At 42.5% G+C, this 20,111-nt stretch overlaps 1 protein-coding gene across 3 annotated transcripts in view; it reads left to right on the forward strand.

The window, feature by feature from the left end:
• The first annotated feature begins 5,445 nt into the window (after positions 1–5,445).
• Positions 5,446–20,111, forward strand: part of HEATR5A (HEAT repeat containing 5A) — a 59,522-nt gene continuing 44,856 nt past the window's right edge. For 2 of the 3 annotated variants that reach the window (XM_081888777.1, XM_081888778.1), the window contains exons 1-7: positions 5,446–5,567; positions 12,457–12,683; positions 13,116–13,327; positions 14,620–14,728; positions 15,366–15,515; positions 17,224–17,398; positions 19,924–20,084. In XM_081888777.1, coding sequence (XP_081744903.1) covers positions 12,558–12,683; positions 13,116–13,327; positions 14,620–14,728; positions 15,366–15,515; positions 17,224–17,398; positions 19,924–20,084 — 933 coding nt within the window. In that variant the 5' untranslated portion in view covers positions 5,446–5,567; positions 12,457–12,557. Of the gene's footprint in view, positions 5,568–12,456; positions 12,684–13,115; positions 13,328–13,402; positions 13,741–14,619; positions 14,729–15,365; positions 15,516–17,223; positions 17,399–19,923; positions 20,085–20,111 lie in introns of those variants that run through there. The other variant, XM_081888779.1, reaches the window with a different exon arrangement.

Here is a 20,111-nt window from a genome sequence, read left to right on the forward strand (position 1 = left end):
ACACTGAGTCAAGACAAACTTCATTATCCAGGCCTTTGGCTGAGCAGACGTCTGCCCTTCTCCTACATACTGCTATTCTGCAGTGCTTCTTTGCTAGGCCAAGGTAGACTGAGTTCATACCTTTTCTTTTATTGTTGCTTTTTTGTAACCTGCCCTGAGGCAGTGAAGGGTGGGCTATAAGTACAAATAAATAAATCAATATGTATAGTAATAGCCAGTTCCCAGGATTGCACTCTAACATGACAAAGAAACAAGATGTCCACCATAACAAGGGTGAAGGATGAAGAGACATGTTCATGGCCTCTACTTGTTTTCAGCCTATGCCAATGATTAGGTCATCCTTGAACCAAACTATAGCTCTGTAACTTTTCTGTAACTTTTCAGCAGCAGAGCATTACAGACTTTGAGGAAAGATGCAGCAGGTGAGGACAGGGTGAACAGCGCATCTGTTTTGGATCTTTAGCCTTCCATGCATGAGTCAGGCTGAATAGATTGGCACTGCGGCATCCACATGGGTGAGAAATGGTGGCTGAGGCAATTTTGTTGTTGTTTAGTCGTTTAGTCGTGTCCGACTCTTCGTGACCCCATGGACCAGAGCACACCAGGCACTTCTGTCTTTCACTGCCTCCCACAGTTTGGTCAAAGTCATGCTGGTAGCTTCGAGAACACTATCCAACCATCTCGTCCTCTGTCGTCCCCTTCTCCTTGTGCCCTCCATCTTTCTCAACATCAGGGTCTTTTCCAGGGAGTCTTCTCCTCTCATGAGGTGGCCAAAGTATTGGAGCCTCAGCTTCACGATCTGTTCTTCCAGTGAGCACTCAGGGCTGATTTCCTTAAGAATGGATAGGTTTGATCTTCTTGCAGTCCATGGGACTCTCAAGAGTCTCCTCCAGCACCATAATTCAAAAAGCATCAATTCTTCGGCGATCTGCCTTCTTTATGGTCCAGCTCTCACTTCCATACATCACAACTGGGAAAACCATAGCTTTATCTATATGGACCTTTGTTGGCAAAGAGGCAATTTAGGGTATGTAATTCTTCCTGCTTTTGGTGGTGGCACTTTGTATGCCACCCCAACCCCCAACCCCCCCCCCAAAAAAAAACTACACCAGCTCTTTTTGGACTTTAAAATTGAGCATTGCCAATCATAAATATAGACACTTTGTTAATGGTGAATAAATAGTACTGAATCTTCGATTTTCAGTGTTTGCGACATTGACCTGTGTGCTGCTTGCACTGTGATACTCTGGGGTGAATAATGTGATCAAGTTACTCTCTTTTACAGAAAAGAAATAATTTCTATTCTGTCCTCTTGTAGTGCTTGTTTCTTATCATTCCAGAGGCATGCATGTTGCTTGATGATGAGCTTCTATATTCCAATATGTAATGAGATAGTAGATGACTAGTTGGCTCCCCACTTGCTTATATTACAACCACTTGCAAAATCAACAAAAGTAAATTCCCTAACATAGCTTTGATCTGTACATCTTTTACTATTTGACTGCTCTAAATTTCATAGCAGTACATCATGTTCTTTTTAACAGTATTTGGATATTGGTCACGATATAACTTCTTAATTCCATGCATATTAAAATGTGAGTGTAAGGCGCTTAATCAATTGCAATGTGCTGCATTAGAAAGAGATTACAACATTTTGGATTACGGACAAGGGGAGAGTGGAATGGAACTGTGGAGACTATAATAATCAGCTGCCCTCATTATTATTTATTAAATCTTTATATCACCCTTCACCTAAAGATCACAGGGCAATTCACAACATAAAAATACATAATAAAACAAGAATAAACCAATAACCCCTCCCCACACACATATAAAAGGACATAGAATGTTAATCAGCCAAAGGCCTGGTTATAGAGTAATGTTTTCGCCTGGCACCTAAAAATATGTAATGAAGGCGCCAGGCAAGCCTCCCTGGGGAGAGCATTCCGCAAATGGGGAGCCTCCACAGAATCTCAAAATTGTCGAGTTGGAAGGGACCCTGAGGATCATCTAGTTCAACCCTCTGCTGTGCAGGAATATGCAGTTGTCCCATACAGGGATTGAACCTGCAACCTTGGCATTGTCAGCGCCTTGCTCTAACCAACTGAGAAAAGGCCTCTTCTCGTGTTGCCGCCCTCTGGGCCTCGTGTGGAAGAGGCACACAAAGAAGAGCCTCAGGTGATGAGCCCGGGGTCCAGGTTGATTCATATGGGGAGAGCTGGTCCTTGAGGCATTACGGTCCTGAGCTGTTTAAGGCTATATAGGTCCAAACCAGCCCTTTGAATTGGGCCTGGAAAACTAATTGGCAGGCAGTGCAGTTAGGTTAGGATTGGTGTAATACGCTCAAACCATCTTGCACCGTTGAGCAACCTAGTCACCAAATTCTGCACCTGTTGAAGCTTCCAAACCATCTTCAGAAGCAGCTCTACAGATAGAGTGTTGTAACAATCCAACCTAGAGGTTGCCAGAACATAGACAATAGAAGTTTGGCTATCCCTGTCCAGCTAGAGGTGCAGCTGAGCCACCAGCTGAAGCTGATGGAAGGCATTCCACACCACTGAGGGCCACCTCAAGCAACAGCAAAGGATCTAGAAGTACATACAAGCTACATATCTGCTCCTTTGGAGGAGTGAAACCCCTTTCAAGAGCAGGCAACCTCCCTTCCATCCAGTCTAAGGAGCCACCCACCAAGAATGCCTTATCTGGATTGAACTTCAGATTGTTGGCTCATTCAGTGCATTAGTAAAGGCCATTCTCCACTGATGCATTTAACGGTAAAAAAACTCCTTCGTGTTACAGTCAGCTGTCTTAGGTCATTATGAGTAATATTAAGCACAAAGTGAATGAAGTTAGTGACTCAGGTTGTTTCACATTTTTTTGGATAGAGTTCAGTCAACAGTCATCATTACAATGCTTGTAGGGATACTTTGGCCTTGGAAAAAACACTCAGAGCAAACAGTGGGCATTACTGCGCCCACCAAATTTGGAGAAACAAATTGGCCAGCATGAAGGCACTTATTTCTGACTCCGATGGCAACAAATCTAAATTACTTTTCCAGTTGCCATCCAGCAGAGCTATTCTGGGTGGTTAAGGTAATGGTGAAACCTGCCTAACAGTCTGCAACATCTGAAGTCTCTGCAGTCTGATGTGACTAGTTTGCAAGGCACTTCAGGAATAAAACCATCAGAAACTCCAATATGTTTTTGTTTACCCAGGCTTACAGGGGATTTGGTTGGCCTGCTAGAGACCCTCACAGTTGCATTCTGCCTATTTGAGGAATCTATGGTATTTTACTCATGTTGTGGGTTAAAGTGTGACCACACAGCTGTGAATAGTATACAATTAAAATAAATAATATGGTGCCTGACACCAAAAATACCTCAATCCACTTTTATGTAGATTTATAAGTAAAGGTAAAGGTACCCCTGCCCGTACGGGCCAGTCGTGTCCGACTCTAGGGTTGCGTGCTCATCTCGCTCTAGAGGCTGTGAGCCGGCACTGTCCGAAGACACTTCCGGGTCACGTGGCCAGCGTGACAAAGCTGTAGCTGGTGAGCCAGCACCAGCGCAGCACACGGAAACGCTGTTTATCTTCCCGCTATTAAGCGGTACCTATTTATCTACTTACACTTAAGAGTGCTTTCGAACTGCTAGGTGGGCAGGAGCTGGGACCGAACGACTCACCCCGCCGCGGGGATTCGAACCGCCGACCATACGATCGGCAAGACCTAGGCACTGAGGTTTTACCCACAGCGCCACCCGCGTCCCTGGATTTATAAGTAACGGGCAACATCTCTGAGGAAAGCATTCCAGGGGCAGATCATTACAATCAAGAATGACATCTCCCCAACTGCCACCTACTTTAGCTCAGTCGGGGCAACATGGAATCATAGAATGATAGAGCTGGAAAGGATCCTGAGGATCACCCTGTCCAAGCCCCTGCAAAGCAGGAATCTTTATGCATGTTCCCCATCCAGTTTGAAACCATACAGGACCCTGCTTAACTTTGCAAATGTGTTAGCAGTTTTATTGCTGCACCACTGTAACATAAAGACAGTCTTTAAGGGACTCCTTCTGGATCCTGGATCCCAAGCTGTAGGGTGCTTTGAAGATAAGCACCAGCACTTTGACCTGTGCCTGCATGGAAAACAAGCCTCAGCCACTTAAGTTTCAATTCAATGCTTTTATTGCTTCCAGGTAGCCCAAGTGACTTTCTATCACAATCAGTTTTGCTACTGTTTGGGTTGTTGGGTTTCTGTCAACGACCAGAGCCAATTATCACTCTTAAGAGCATTCACATACATGTTTTTCAAAATATCTTGGAAATGTATTGAATGGCCTTAAGTGCAGGATTGGGCATGGAGGCACGAAACCCAATGACCAGGCAGTGTCCTGCTGAGTTCATTGGAGCACCCAAGTCCAAAGAAGCAAACATTTTGTGGGCTGCCACGCACACGGGTTGTGAACAGAATTCTGTGTGTGGTTGCAGTTAGATCAAATGCAGCAGATCAAATGTATTTCAAAGGGGGCAGTTGTGGCAGCGCAAGAGGGAATGTGGATGTTTTAAAAGACGGCAGTGCCACAAGAAAATGTTTTCTCAAAATAAAAAAAATAATGCAGGCTAAAAAAAACTAAAAGACTCTTTGCCCTGTCGTCATCTTTTGGTTGCTAAGTGAAGCCCAACTCTCTCAGTCTCAGTCTCTCTTTTAAGGAAAGGAATGGCCCTGGCCTTGAATGAAAGAAAAGTTTGACTCCAGAGCGGAACTAGCGGAGTTATTTGTCTGTGGTTGCCTGGGGCCGGCTCCAAACCAATCCATCCTTGTGGAGGCCGAGACTTTTCAGCCTTGGCAAAGGGAGCGCAGTAGGTGTGAGAAGACAGAAGACAACATGGTGCGGCGGGGAGGAGGATCCGACTTCGTCAATAATTCCTGCGAAAACAAATGACAACGGTTTCACCCCTTTCAGGCGAGTTAAAATAAATAAATAAAACATATATGCACGCCTATTGATTACAGCACAGACCAGCATAGCGTTGTCAGAAGAGAGAGAGAGAGAGAAAGTGGAAAGGGGGGAGCAGGCAGTGCGGAGGAGGAGGAGGAGGGGGCGCCTGCTGCGAATTGAAGCAGCCCCGCCATCCGGGAAGGGAGCTTCGGCCCGCCGCGCCACCTTCCTCGCGGGAACCTCTCCCGGGGCGCGAGGCCTGCGCTTGGCCGCCGCCGGCGTTCGATGGCTCGGGGCCCGATTGCACGGCCCTGAGCGGCTGCTCCCGCGGGGAAGAGGGAGGGCGCCCCGAGAGGCGGCTCCTCCTCGTCGTCCTCCTGCTGCTGCTGATCCGCGGGGAGGCGCGGGGCTTCCCTGCTTCGCCGTGAGAAGCGGCAGCGGAGGGAGCGCTCGGCTTGCCTGGGACCCCACCCTGCGGTGCCAGCCACGCAGCCCGGCTCCCCCCGCGGAAGCTGCCTGCAGGCCGGCGAGCGGAGGCAGCTCCTCCTTTTCTTTCTTTCTCGGGGAGAGGAGGCGCAGGAGCCGACCCTGGCCGCCTGGGAGTCCCGTCGGGGCGCTGGTCGGAGGTAAGCTGTTCCGCTGGGGAGGTTTCTGGGGCGGGCTGAGGGGATTCAGCTGCTTGGGGGGGGGGGACACGCGTCTGTTCCCCGCTGGTGGAGGGTGAGGCGGGTTGGGGGGTAGACTTTAGGTTCAATAAAGAACTGGTGTCGAGAGAGGGGACCACGGCGACCAGTCCCCCCTTGGAATTGGTTTCTAGCCAAAGGCAGGACACCCGTCACCTCAAACTTTTCAGGTGTCCTTGCCAAGCCTCCGGACAAGGAAGGAAAGTGTAGCCGGGTTGGAAGAAAAGTGTCAACCTCTTATAAAGGGCTGGGGGTTGCTTGGGTCGAAAAAGAGATATTCCCAAGCCCCGGAAGATAAGGGAAGTGCCCTTATCTCCCCCAGGAAAGCTGCTAGTGGAAGTCCTCGTGGGGTCAGGCTTCAGGATATGTGGAATAAGCACCAGTTTCTGCCTGCAGAGCTAAGCACAGATTCGAGGTCCCTTAAGGCTGAGGACGAGTTACTCGCTGTCGAATTCTTATTATTAGGGTGGCTGGTAGCCCTGAATTTTTATTTTTATGTGTAAAGTAATCATCTTTGTATGCCTCTATTGATTCTGAGTATGGAGCAGGATGGGGGGGTGGCTATTCTAGACTTACTAAATGCAAGTTGTAAGGGTGTAATTTTGCGGCTTGTGGAATAAATAAATACAGGCTGCTAATGGGCAAGAGATTCTGGCTGCCCCGTATCATGTTGCTTTGTACAAAACGTGTTCTGTCAGGCCTTTAGGAGGACACAGAGGAGGACACTTTGTTTTTGTTTTGTTTTACTTTGGAACAGTCAATCTGGAGTTCATCATAACATAACAAGAACCCTAAAGGGTTAGGGCAATGGTCTGGCATCCTTTTCTCAATAGCATCCAACCAGATACCTATGGGAAGCCTGCAAGGAGGACCTGAGCACAACAGCAGGCCCCCCACCTGTACACTCTTTGATTCCTAGCAACTCGCATTCAGTGGCATGCTGCCTCTGACAGTGGAGTCAGTATGTCCACGAGTTTGTCTCTAATCCTTTTTAAAAGCTGTCCAAGTCAGTGGCAATCACTACGTCTTCCTGAGAAGATTGTACATACAACCTAGATCAAAAGTGTTGGAAAAGCCCACCCTTTAACCACCCTGTAACCACTTGGTTGGTAGAAAAGCTTAAAGCTTGCAATCTTCCTTCCCGTTGAACTCACTGGGGCTTACAATTGTATTAAGCTTCATAGTGTGTTAAGGAGCAACACAGAGATCGTGAGCGTGCACGTTAGGAAATGCCCTGTTACTTTTATTCATGTGATTAATTAGCTACACCTTCATCACATGGACATCCTTGGAAGGAGGGGTTCACTCTAGCAAAATATAAACAATACATGAACTGCACAAAATCAGCAAAACTGCAGAGTAAATGAACATTCAGCATAATTAAGTCACCGTGGATAACACTTAAACAGTGCCTAAGCTTGGGTGAATAAAAATACCCGGTGCCAAGTTGACATCAACATAGTTGCCAGAGAACTTTTCTCTGGGAAGAACTTCCCAAAGAACTGAAATGCTTGTCTCCCCAGTTGCTACCCTCCGTACCTTAGAAGATGGAGGCACACTCAGGAAAGTTCTGAGGGTGATATTGGTCAGACTGGTATAGGAAAATATGATCCAACAAGTGCTTTGTATTTAAACTTTTAAAGTGAGCACCCCCACTTTGAATTAAGCTCAGAAATGGATCAGAAGTCGATGATGCTGATTCAACACCAAGAAGACATAGTTCCAGCACCCATTCCCAGTTAGCAGCTGTTTCTGAAATCAGCCTCATGTTCAGAATCAGCACAGTTCAGTGGTTTACTGGGGAGTATTGAACACAAAGTTGTGTAAAGTCTTAAGACAAAATGAGAATGGCTAAGTATTAATTCTGCTGGTATATATTGTGATATGCAGCCTAGTGGATATCTTTCTGTGTGTGTTGTATCCATTTAGACCAACAGTATAGTCTGAAGGCACAGGATGCAACAACGTTGTTAAAGTTATCACTGGTTGAGTCTAGCCAGCGTTGGAATGGGAGGTTGCCAGTTTTGCCATCATGAATTTTCTAGAACAGCCTTGCCCAACCTGGTACCTGCCAGATGTTTTGGACTACAGCTCCCAACCTCCTTGTAGTCCAAAGCATCTGGAGGGTGCCAGTTTGGGAAAGTTTCCTCTGAAGGAAAGGTGGGGTTCATTTTTCATTTTCATTGTAAGTTTCTCCTGAAAGAGAGCAAGTGGTAACACACACAGAGAGAGAAATTTTCCAAGTAAAGAGTCAGTGAAAATTCTTGCACAGCTAGGGCTCAGTATCAATATATTTCTCAGAGTGGTCTACATTTTATCTGTATTATTGCCTGACTCTTGACTTGTATGGTACAGCCTGGTAACCAGGAACTGACTGGTTGGCCTGGTGGGAGGGATGCTTATTAGGAGTTAACTCCTAATAAGTCAAATGCTACATCCTCCTTTCTTTTATTATCAGCAAGAAAATGATGCTCCTGCTGTTTGTGATGTTTGAATGGTGACATGTGCAATATTGCAGCCTTTCTTTGAGGAACAAGGGGGAGAGAGAGCAAAGCACAACTTTGCAAAAACAATCTACCAAGCTGCAGAAGCAATTTCTAGTTGCTGATGTGGCTATGTCAAATGAGAGTTTGAAAGTTGCTACATGAAGTAAAAAAGGCACAGCTTTGCTGTTGAAAAGAAATCCTTATGACCTCCGTATCTGGAAAGCATGTTAAGAAAAATGGACGGCTGGACTAGGAACCTAAAGGTTTTATTTAATATTTTTTATTCTACTGTAGGCTTCAATCTGAAGTCCACCCTGGGATAGGTGGTGAAGGGAAGGCAAAATACATAGCACTTGGCATTTAGATCAGGAGGAGCTGTTCCTTAAATGTATTCCATTTCTTTACAATCACATTTACCAGTGCTATTTTATCATAGTTACAAATAACAGAACCGACATGTTGTTTCATCTGACAAAATGGGATAGGAATATACAGTACAAGTGGGACCTGCAACAAATTTTTGCAGGGTTGAGTGCTCTTGTTCAGTGTGTTTCAGCCAGTTGGCCAAGCCCTCCTCAAAGATCCTCCTTTCCCACCCTCAACAGCCACTCAGCATTCTGTGGCCAGTGAGCCTACTCAGTACTCATGGGGTGTTTGGGTGCTTCTCTCATGTTTTTCCAGCCCTAAAGGTTTTTGGTGTTTCCACAAACCTCAGGGTTCCATTCTTGTGGACAGTGCAGTTTTGGCAACATAAGCAGCATCAATTAAGCCTGAAGTTTGGAAATGGAGAACTGGACATTGTCTTGTCCGGAGAAGTAAAGATGAACTTAGTAAATTCTTACAAAGCAATACAAGAGCAATGGCAATCATAACTTCAAGTTAGGTTTGTCAATTTGGTAGATATAATCTCAGAAATGTAGAGTCTGAATGCACTTTAATGAAACAGGGAAAGCGGGAAACCTTTGGTTGGGTTTATCTAGGTTATAAGGGACGCGGGTGGTGCTGTGGGTTAAACCACAGAGCCTAGGACTTGCCGATCAGAAGGTCAAGCTCCCGGGTGAGCTCCCGTTGCTCAGTCCCTGCTCCTGACAACCTAGCAGTTCAAAAGCACATCAAAGTGCAAGTAGATAAATAGGTACCGCTCCAGCGGGAAGGTAAACGGCGTTTCCGTGTGCTGCTCTGGTTCGCCAGAAGCAACTTAGTCATGCTGGCCACATGACCCGGAAGCTGTCTGCGGACAAACGCCGGCTCCCTCGGCCTATAGAGCGAGATGAGCGCCGCAACCCCAGAGTCGGTCACGACTGGACCTAATGGTCAGGGGTCCCTTTACCTTTATGTAGGTTATGCCACTCATGAATGTATATGTTCTTCAGTAGAAAGAAGTTTTAATACCCTGCCACCTGCTATTAGAAAAAATTACCTTGTATAAACAATCTTATTTCCTTGTTGCAGTTGCACTGTCATTTATATATGTATGCAATTATTCTTACAGTGAAATCCTAGCCATGTCTATTCAGAAGTAAGTTCTGTGGAATTCAGTTGGGCTTACTACCAGACAATGGAGTTAGGATTGCAGCCTTAGACAGAAAAAGGGTGTTTCCTTTATATGAGCAAGCATGGAAATTGCAGCACATACACACAACACTTCCCCTCCCCCCAAGTTACAGAATTTGGCAGTAAAAAGGTTTCTTGGTTTAAATAAATAATATACATACATACATATACATACATTATGATGCAGGAAGATTTTCCCTATGCTTTTTTTCAGTCCTGTCCAGAAAACTTCATTGAGATTTCTCAAATAACAAAAATTACGTAATAACAAACAAGACACATAAGACATACCTTTACGATGAACTTAGTCTTGGTGGTACTTGTGAATGCACAGGAAAAAAGAGAAAACTCAAACAATTATGAATAAATTATCCAGACAGTAATATGGAAAGCTATCAAAGATAATTTATAGATTTTAAGTTAAAGCCCAAACACACAACACTTAAACTCCTTACTATCTTCATGTGTTTGCTAGAATGTAACAACACAATCAAATTCATGTCTGTTCAGAAGTAAACCCGTTTTGTTCACTAGGGCTTTCTCCTAAGTAAGTGTATAGGATTGACTCCTCAGGTTTGAAATATAAACACTATTTGTTTCAATACGTGCAGCAGAAATTGATTGTATAGGTGGCAAACTGGGCATGTACATTGGGCTATTGTGGAAACAAATCCTTATATGTCTACAGAACCACATTTGCACCAGGTAAAAAGATAGCTATGCCTACACACATTGCTAGGAGATTTTGGATCAGATGCCACTGGAATTCCTAAGACATTGGATAGCATTAAATGTCTCATTGTGTCTTTGAAAGACTTGTGCCAGTTTGGACCTAGTAGCTGCATAGCATTGGGGAATAGCAGGAATCCACAGCTCACAAATCCGTTTGCTTTGCCATGCTACCCCTGAAATATAACTTCAGAAATATAGGCATCATTTCTATGTAGCGCAATTTGCAAAATTCCATGAGAATTGTCTATCTTGTGTGTTTACCTGGAATTAAGCTTATGGATTTCAATAATACTTCCTAAGTGAGCTTAGAAAGATCACAACCTAAGTGTAAATTATAGATAACTTAAATTGTACACCAGAGGAGTTTATTTCTATGTTTAGAAAGCATCTAGCATAACAGTATAAATAATAAATAGGACCTTTCTCTTGAATTACATCAGATAATCAGATCTCACAGGACTGCCCAGTTGCATTCATGTTTAGCTCTCATCTGAGCTGTAGAAATTCCTCCCTTCCTCCACTAATTCATTCTGTTAGAACATAAAGAAGATATCCTTGTGTCCTATGGAGAATCCTCTTTTATTTTTTCTGTTCCCTCTGCCCCATCCAAGATACATATATTTGTACCCCAAAACCAGTATTCCTGAGGAAATCTACTTTCAGAAGGAAATAAATCGACCTCTGTATCTTGATAAGGGGGGGGGGGCTTACCAGATTTTGTGTTTTATATCCTCCTTTATAAATTCCAATTAAAACTGAAAGCAAAAATAAATTGTGGTTCATCATATAACTGATTCATGTTCAGAAGGTAGAGTCATTTACAGTACTCTTGTATTCCTAGCTCAAGTACTAGCTCTGGGTGTAATTTGAACCTGGGTGAATATATTTTTCAAGCATAGCTCTTTCTTTAGTCCATGTGTGTGTGTGTGTGTGTGTGTGTGTGTGTGTGTGTTTGTTTCACAGTCCTTGGAGTCTCCAGATCAAGGGGATGTGTGTTAAAAGATGTGATCAACCTTCTTTAACCTGGATGGTTCAGGCGTTGTTGACACGTGTAATTCTGCAGTTAAAAATACTTAATTTATAGCAGTAGGATGTTGGTGTATATTGATCTACATTTTGTTCATGTAGAATTGGTGTTTAGCACTACATGTAGCTATTCCATTTTGATGTGCACTGATAATGTAGCAAATGTTACAGTAAATATGAGCACATGATCTGGACTGTCTAACGGCTCCTTCCTGGCTACCTTTTCCATGTAATTTTGTAATATTGCTAATTGTGTGCTTGCTCAATAGTGTGAGTCAGGGCTTATTAGCAAATGCAACTTGCTGCTTGAAATCTCTGTGAGTTGTGATACCACTGCTTATCTGTTTTTCTTGAAACTCCCAAATAATTATTTCATCTCATAAAGTAGTAAGGTGTATTGTGACAGTATTTCTTCCTTCAGACATTTTTTATTGGCTACTATGAGAAAAGGATGCTAAACTAGATTGGCCTGATCCAGCAGCCTCTCCTTCTGATGCATATGATGTTAACAATGCTGAGAAGTAATTTATGGCACCGTCTTCCAAATTAGCAATATTGAGAAGAAGCAAAATACCTTGTACAGTCATACCTTAGATTACAGAAGCTTCAGGTTACGTTGCTTTTTCAGGCTGCGATATGCGCAGAAGCGTCAAATCACAACCCGTGCGTGCGCAGACGCGCTGCTTTGGGTTTGCGAACGCTATAGGTTGCGAACGTGCATTCCGCACGGATCACGTTCGCAGCCCAAGTGTCCACTGTACATCCTTTCTAGATGTTTGGCAGCTATAAAATTGTACCTATGATGCTGGTGACTTCCACAGGTGCTGTTTCAGTTGAAATGTGTCACCCTGGGCTCCTTTGGGAGAAAGGATGGGGTGTAAATTGAATAAATAACAGCAATATGTTACAAATGTTATAGCAAAAGTGATCACTGTACCTCATTCTGACTTTTTTTTTTTTGCTGGAGGAGAAGCTCTTAAGATTTAGCATTAAAATTTAAATATCTGTGATTTAATATATTTGTGTTTGTGCAGGTATTCCGTTACTTTCATCCTGTGAATACTAATATCCCTTAGCTACAGTCTTGTGTCTTCATGAGTGGCTTTCAGATAGTGAGAAAGAAACGCTTTAAGGCATGGAGTTGGCTCACAGCTTTTTACTTAATAAGGAGGCCTATAACCAACTGGGCGAATTTCAGAAAGCAGAGTTTGTTTTCGAGTGGTTGAGGTTTTTGGAAAAACTTTTGCCAGCAACCAGCCGGGTGAGTATTGTACAACTGGAATGAAAAAACATTTTGAGAAAATTGTCTTTTTTACATACTTTTATCCCCTAAGTGGACCACAATCCTATCCAGTGTGTGCTGGGGAGAAGTCGTTGTTTAGCCAAAGATAGGGGACTGTTAAGGGTTGGCTAGATGGCAGGAGCTGTGTGGTGTGTGTGCATCCGATTTTGAGACAGACTTAGACTTGAATGGGTCTGAGCCTAGTTCAGAAAGGGGTGAGACTTTTCAAGCAGAGGATGTTCGCATTCGGACCCCACCACAATTTGAACTTAGCCTTGTCTCTAACTGTAAAACCAAACTTATGTATTTTATCTTATATTTTATTCTGTGAATTGCCCGAGATCTAGTGATGAAGGGCGGTATATGAATTTAAATAAATAAACGAACTGCTTACTGTTTTTATGTTTTCAGGCTGATATAAAGGAAAAACAGAGCAAGCTTGTTGAACAGCTGATATCTTTATTAACCAGTTCCCCAGGACCTCCTGCCAGACAGCTTATTGCCAAGAATCTTGCTATAATATATAGCACTGGGGACACGTTTTCTGTGCACCAAACAATTGATAAATGCAATGAACTTATTCGCAGTAAAGATGATTCACCAAGCTATCTGCCGACAAAACTGTAAGTCTGGAAAGGTCCTGTGAAGTCTTATTAGAATATTCCTCCTTCATTTTAAAACAGCAAAGTGGATGAGGCGCATTAAATAAAAACTAACAAATTGATTGTGATGAGCTCTGAAACTGATAGCGGGAGTGACTTCCGGTTTCTGTTGACCCAGGCAAGAGAGTCATAGTGGGCTCCACTTGCTATACTGTCCTACACACAGGCCTTTCCTCCCCTTTCCTCCTTTCCTTTTCTCTCATTACATCCCTTTGCAGGAACGAGACTAAAATAGGGTGATGGAGTAGAATGGTCCAAACAGATCCCATATTCCTTGGTGCAGCTAGAGAGTTTGAGCCGATATGGTAGCAGAGACTGCCATGAAAAATGTTATCATTGCTAGGTATATGGAAATGAATTCACAATATATGAATGTTCCAGAAGGCTTACAATATACCTTGCATTCCAAGAATGCATACACGGTCTTGGAATCACGAGAGAGCAGGAGGAAGTCCTGCTGAGAAAAATCCCTTCAAGCTCAGATGAGGACCAGAAAGCTCAATCCCAATGAGATAGAAAAGGCATGCTGGGATCCTTCTGGCCTCGTAGCTTTGATCATTGGCAGGTCCACATGGGCTAGTCCATCACACCCATTTATGTTGGCTTGTTGCTTGTTATGGCCATCACCATTGCCCCCCTACTTGCATTTGCTGGGCACACTCTAATGGGTGGCAAGGCAAATCAGGAGGGGAGAACAGTAAGCAACAGTGGCTGTTGCTCCCCCTCACTACAGCTAGGCTTCAGCTATGTGCCCTGACAGATACCCAGCTGTGCTAACTGATATTGACAGGGATGGACAAGAGCCTACTTTTTCAGACATGCCTGATATTAAAGTTTATGCCAATGTCACAATGTCGCTGGTTTTGCGGGGGTGGGTTATGCATCACAGACCTCCTGTTGTTTGTGACAGAGCAGATGAACATGGCTGCCCTGGTGATCTGGCTTATTTCTTTATTCAGATAGATCCATTAAGTTGTAAACTGCCTTGAAAGAGGATCACCCAATTTTTTCCTTTTTCTGTATTATTGTGAAATCAGTTTAGCTTTTTTTAAAAAAAGTGTTGATCATGCAATTTAGCAATACAGTAGTTTACTTCCTAAGTAATTTAATACTAAATTGCTTTTTGTAATTGTAAGCTTCAGTTGTGCATGATAAAATGCTGGCATCGTATAACTTACTAAGAACATTTTGTTAAACATATGTTGATTGACTGCCATTCCCCCCCCCTTTCCAATTCTCTGTTTTTTAAAAAGTGCTGCAGTGGTTTGTTTGGGCTATTTGTACAAAAAACTGGGAAGAATTTTGGGCAACAGCTTTGTGGATACTGTCGGGAATATCCTTAAAGCAATGAAGAATGCAGAGGTAAGGAAGCATGGAACTGGTTGGGTGGGTTGACAGTTGGAAAAAATGTCCAAAGAAGACTTATTTCTAGAACATTATATTTATTAGGAGAAAATGTTTCCCAATAGGAGAGTACTGTTTGATTATGAGGCTTGACAATTACCTTTGGGTGCATATTTTTAGAATCATCTTTCTATTGCTTCCCAGGGCTCCTTTGGGAGGAAGAGAAGAATATAAATTGAATGGATGAATGAATTTTAAATAAGCATAAATTATTGTATAAGATGAAATAATATGATTAATTCATTAACATACTTGCAAAGCTACTTAGTCTTGAATCAAACTTCATAAATAAATTTGTTTTGCTTTAGAAGAGTATTCCTCCTACAGAATTTGAGATCTCGAATAGTGCAGAGACTAGAATGCTGCGGTTTGTGTGAGATAATTAATCTTCCAGTTTCCACTCCTGCCATGAAGTTCACTAAGGGGGCCTTGGGCAAGATCTCTCAATCTAGCTTACCTCACATGATTTCAGTAATGCTAAAAACATTACTCTAAACTTGCTGAAGGAAGAATGGGATGAAAATGTAACTAATGAGTAGATAAAATAATGTCCTTTAGTTGAAAACCACATGACCTTTTTCTCTTGTCTTGTTAGTCTCAAGGGCGGTATGAGATCATGCTAAGTTTGCAAAATATATTGAAAGGTCTGGGAGTTGCTGCTATTCCATCTCACAGAGATATTTACAAAGCTGCCCGTTCATGCTTAACTGATAGATCAATGGCAGTTCGCTGTGCTGCTGCAAAGGTAAAGTGCCCTATTAATTGTTTTTAGTAATTAATCTTCCTGTATACAGTTGCATATGTTAAATGGAGGATAAAAGAAAATCAATTGTCTCCATCTCTCTCGCGGCACAGAAAAGATTTTTTTTACATTTTGCAATTCAGTTGGTAAAAAAATACATCCATGTAATATTTTTGCTAGGAAGCTTTTTCCACCATGAACATAAATGGCTGTATTTTTGGTCAGTTTTCTGTGCAACCTGTATTGTAGAATTTGTACATCTTATCCAGCTGTACTTTTTATCATGATTATGATTGAATTTATATACTGCCCTACACCCGGTCTTAGGGTGGTTCATAGAATAAAATCAAAATATAAAACCACGAAATATATAATCAAAATAAAAACAACAAACCAATACCTCCCCCCCAATTTTTTTAAAGGCCATAGGATTTTGCAGTCTTCATTGCCATTGTATAAATAAAGCCCCACAGATTAGAGTAAAAAGCACATGTTTTAGTAATCGGGTCAAGTTTTGTTATTTTATCCTTTTTTTCCTTTACATTTATATCTCACCTTTTCCTCAAGGAGCTTAAGTTCCCTTCCTGTGGTCAGTCTACAGTCAATTTATAAGCAAAGTATAAATTCACATGAACAGATTTTTTAAAAAACGGTTTGAATTTGTGTGATTTGAAGTTACTATTCATTCCCATATATTACAAACTTGTATTAGCACTCTGGCCCAGAAGGTGTTTAATATCTTGTCACCAAAGTGGATCACCCTGCCAAGTTTAGAATACTTTAAAATAATGTACACCAGTGAGGTTGAACTCCTTTCATTTAAAAAAAACAATTTTATTTATATACCGTATTTTTCTGTCTATAAGATAAGATGTTGAATGCTTTCTTTAAATGTAAAGGTTCATCATTGTTCCACCCGATGTGTATGTCTTTAAGGGGCCAGAGCAAGGGCCAGAGCAAAATAAGGAGATCCAGCTTTACAGCTGTGAAACATAGCAGGTGCTGCTGAGTTGTATTGATTAAGCTGTGTCAGCAATTGGGTGTAGTATATAAGGAGCAGTACCTAGCTCTCCCATTACCCTGGGGGATGGCTTGGTGGTTGGGTCTGGTTTGTTGTTGATGTATTTAGTGATTAAGGAGTTTTTGTTTTTCTTATTAAAACCTTGTTTAAGTTATTTTTGAGTCCCTTTTTAATGCAAGCTCTCTGCAGCGCTTCCATACTGCAAATAGCCAACACCCCCATGTATAAGACGCCCCCTATTTTGGGGGACTCTGATTTAAGAAAATGGAGGGAGATGTATCCGTGTATAAGACGCCCCCAACTTTTTGACATTATTTTTAAGGGGAAAAACCTAGTCTTATGCACGGAAAAACAGTAATTGATTTTACAACATACAAGAATTCAAAAAACCCCACAAACAAATTGATCTGTGTTCCTCAAAGCTGTCAATGGTTGTGTAGCCACTTTCTGTACTAATCGAAGCTTCTGAACCATTTTCAAAGTCAGCTCCGTATAAAGCACATTGCAGTAGTGCAATCTTGAGATCAGCAGAACATGATTACTTTAGCAGGTTATCCTTGCTTAGATAAGGGTGGTAGTTGGACCACCAGCTTAAGCTGGCAGAAGACAGTTCATTGCATTGTACTTGTGCAAAAAAGACTGAACCTATTTCTCTTCTTGTTGCCCTGTTTTTGTTTTTGTTTTGTATAGTGTCTTCTTGAACTGCAGAGCGAAGCAAGTTTTATGTGGAGTACAGACCTGGATAGTGTTGTAACTCTGTGTTTTAAGTCATTTGAAGGGTCGAATTATGGTGTACGAATTGCTGTTTCTAAGCTTTTAGGCAGTGTGTTAGTGAGTGCTGTAACATCTAAACAAGGCGGCACAGGTAAATTTATTAGGGTTTCTTTCTTCCTATGTCGATGTGAGAAAATAAGAATAAGAATATAATATATTATTTATACTCCACCCATCTGGCTGGGTTTCACCAGCCACTCTGGGCGGTTTCCAACAGAAGATTAAAAATACATTAAAACATCAGTCACTAAAAACAGGGCTGTAATGTAGAAATCATTGGCAAACTGCAGTAAATAGTGAACAGCCTTCAAAATAGATGTGGTTTTAACAAATGACAATATATTGTATATGATCCCTCCTGCCATGTGAGGGTTTCGGTCACTTGCTGGAATTAAAATGCAATCAGAACATATACGGTTGGGATTTAACAATAGCTTCATTTGAAAGACACATGCACACAGCTTCACACAAGCATACAAAGAAGAAACAAAACATATGTTTCTTGCATTCTCAGGGTGTTGTTGTTGTTTAGTCGTTTAGTCGTGTCCGACTCTTCGTGACCCCATGGACCAGAGCACGCCAGGCATTCCTGTCTTCCACTGCCTCCCGCAGTTTGGTCAAACTCATTCTGGTAGCTTCAAGAACACTATCCAACCATCTCATCCTCTGTCGTCCCCTTCTCCTTGTGCCCTCCATCTTTCCCAACATCAGGGTCTTTTCCAGGGAGTCTTCTCTTCTCATGAGGTGGCCAAGGTATTGGAGTCTCAGCTTCAGGATCTGTCCTTCCAGTGAGCACCCAGGGCTGATTTCCTTAAGAATGGATAGGTTTGATCTTCTTGCAGTCCATAGGACTCTCAAGAGTCTCCTCCAGCACCATTCTCAGGGTAGTAGAAATTAAAAGTAGCAATGGTGTTCTGTAAGCCCATACTCTCAAACTCATATTGATAGGAGCAGGGCTTTAGTCCTAAAGACCTCTCTGTCTCTCTCTCTCTCTCCCACACACCCACACACCCTGAGCATACTTCTCTAGTTTTTAAAACCTTGGCATCCGTACAAGGTGGTGTACCTCAAATGCAGTACCCCATTGGCTCACTGTCTGAGCTTTTTCCACATGTGACTTTGCCCTACACCCTAGAAATCAGATGTGTGCTGAGTGTTTCAGCAAGATTGGTGCTTGTACTTTTCCATTCTTATACAAACCCACCCATAAACCTGACCACATCTATACTTCCAGTTGACAACTGGAAACTGATTTCAGATGGCTAAGTTTATATACATATGATGCATTTGGCTGTAGCTAAAGAGGGACGCGGGTGGCGCTGTGGTCTAAACCACAGAGCCTAGGGCTTGCCGATCAGATGGTCGGCGGTTCAAATCCTGCGACGGGATGAGCTCCCGTTGTTTGGTCCCAACTCCTGCCCACCTAGCAGTTTGAAAGCACATCAAAGTGCAAGTAGACAAATAGGTACTGCTCCGACGGGAAGGTAAACGGCATTTCTGTGTGCTGCTCTGGTTCGCCATAAGCGGCTTAGTCATGCTGGCCACATGACCCGGAAGCTGTACGCCAGCTCCCTCGGCCAATAAAGCGAGATGAGCGCTGCAACCCCAGAGTTGTCCGCGACTGGACCTAATGGTCAGGGGTACCTTTACCTTTAAAGAGGTTGATTATAGATGTAAATAAATCTATAACAGTTTATCCACGGGATATAGGAGTCAGCAGCATTGGCATGATCTATCGTGTTGCAAAATGGGCATCACTGTGGATAAAAACCCAAGGCAGACAAGGCAGGGAATAACAGAAGGAAAGAGAGAAAAATGGCAGTTAATATAGGGGAGGAATGACTGTGAAGTCATGTTTCAACTTGAATAGCCTGTTCCTAATTGAAGCACTCCTTAGCGGACAACTGATCCAACTTGGATTCTTTTAATGTGCTCCATTCTCATTTCAATAACACTTAGAATGATTCATGATATTGAAGTTTTACTTCTAGGTCTGCTGCTCCCCTTAGATAAATTTGGAAACTAATAATATTGTTTTCTAAGCCTGAAACTTACCAGTAAAATGTGTTTGCTTTCACTCATCTCTTCCATTACGTACTGTAGTAAAAATAAACAACAACCCTGTAGTTTACCTAGATCAGGAATTATACTGTTTATAAGCCTTGCTAAGCCATCTTCCTCATCCAGGAAACCAAATGAAAATGTTCCTGTGAGTGCATGCACTGACAACTGTGTGTATTCCTCCCAAAGCTTATGTTCGTTGATATTTATCCATATGTGCCTTCAGCCAGTGTCTCCATTTTGTTTTATTTATTACATTTATATACCTCCTTTATCTTCTGAGGAGCTCAAGGTGGTATACATGGTTTTCCAAGGTGGTTACATAAGGCTCAAACACATACGCCATGATCTTCTGTGCATACTTGAAAGTCCAATGAATTTAGATTTACTTCAGATAAATGTTCATAGGATTAGACTGAACTTCAGACCTTTAACCCAATAACTATGTCGTATGAACTGAATGTTTAAGTTTAGTTATGATGCCTGAGACTTTGTTGTCACAGAGTAGAAACTAATAAATAAATGTGGATGCATTTCCCCCTCTCATTGAAAAAGCATCTGCCAGACAAAATGTTCGCAAGATCTCATTTGAAGAAGCCTTGGAACTTCTGGGTACAGGTTTCCTTCGGGGAAGTACAGGATTTCTACGAGCCAGTGGTGATATTCTGAAAGGGACAAGCTCGGTCAGCAGGGATGTTAGAGTTGGAGTCACTCAGGTTTGATTATGTTATATATTGTAAAAG

The sequence above is a fragment of the Podarcis melisellensis genome, assembly GCF_964234715.1.
Source record: "Podarcis melisellensis genome assembly, chromosome: 1".
NCBI lineage: Eukaryota > Metazoa > Chordata > Lepidosauria > Squamata > Lacertidae > Podarcis > Podarcis melisellensis.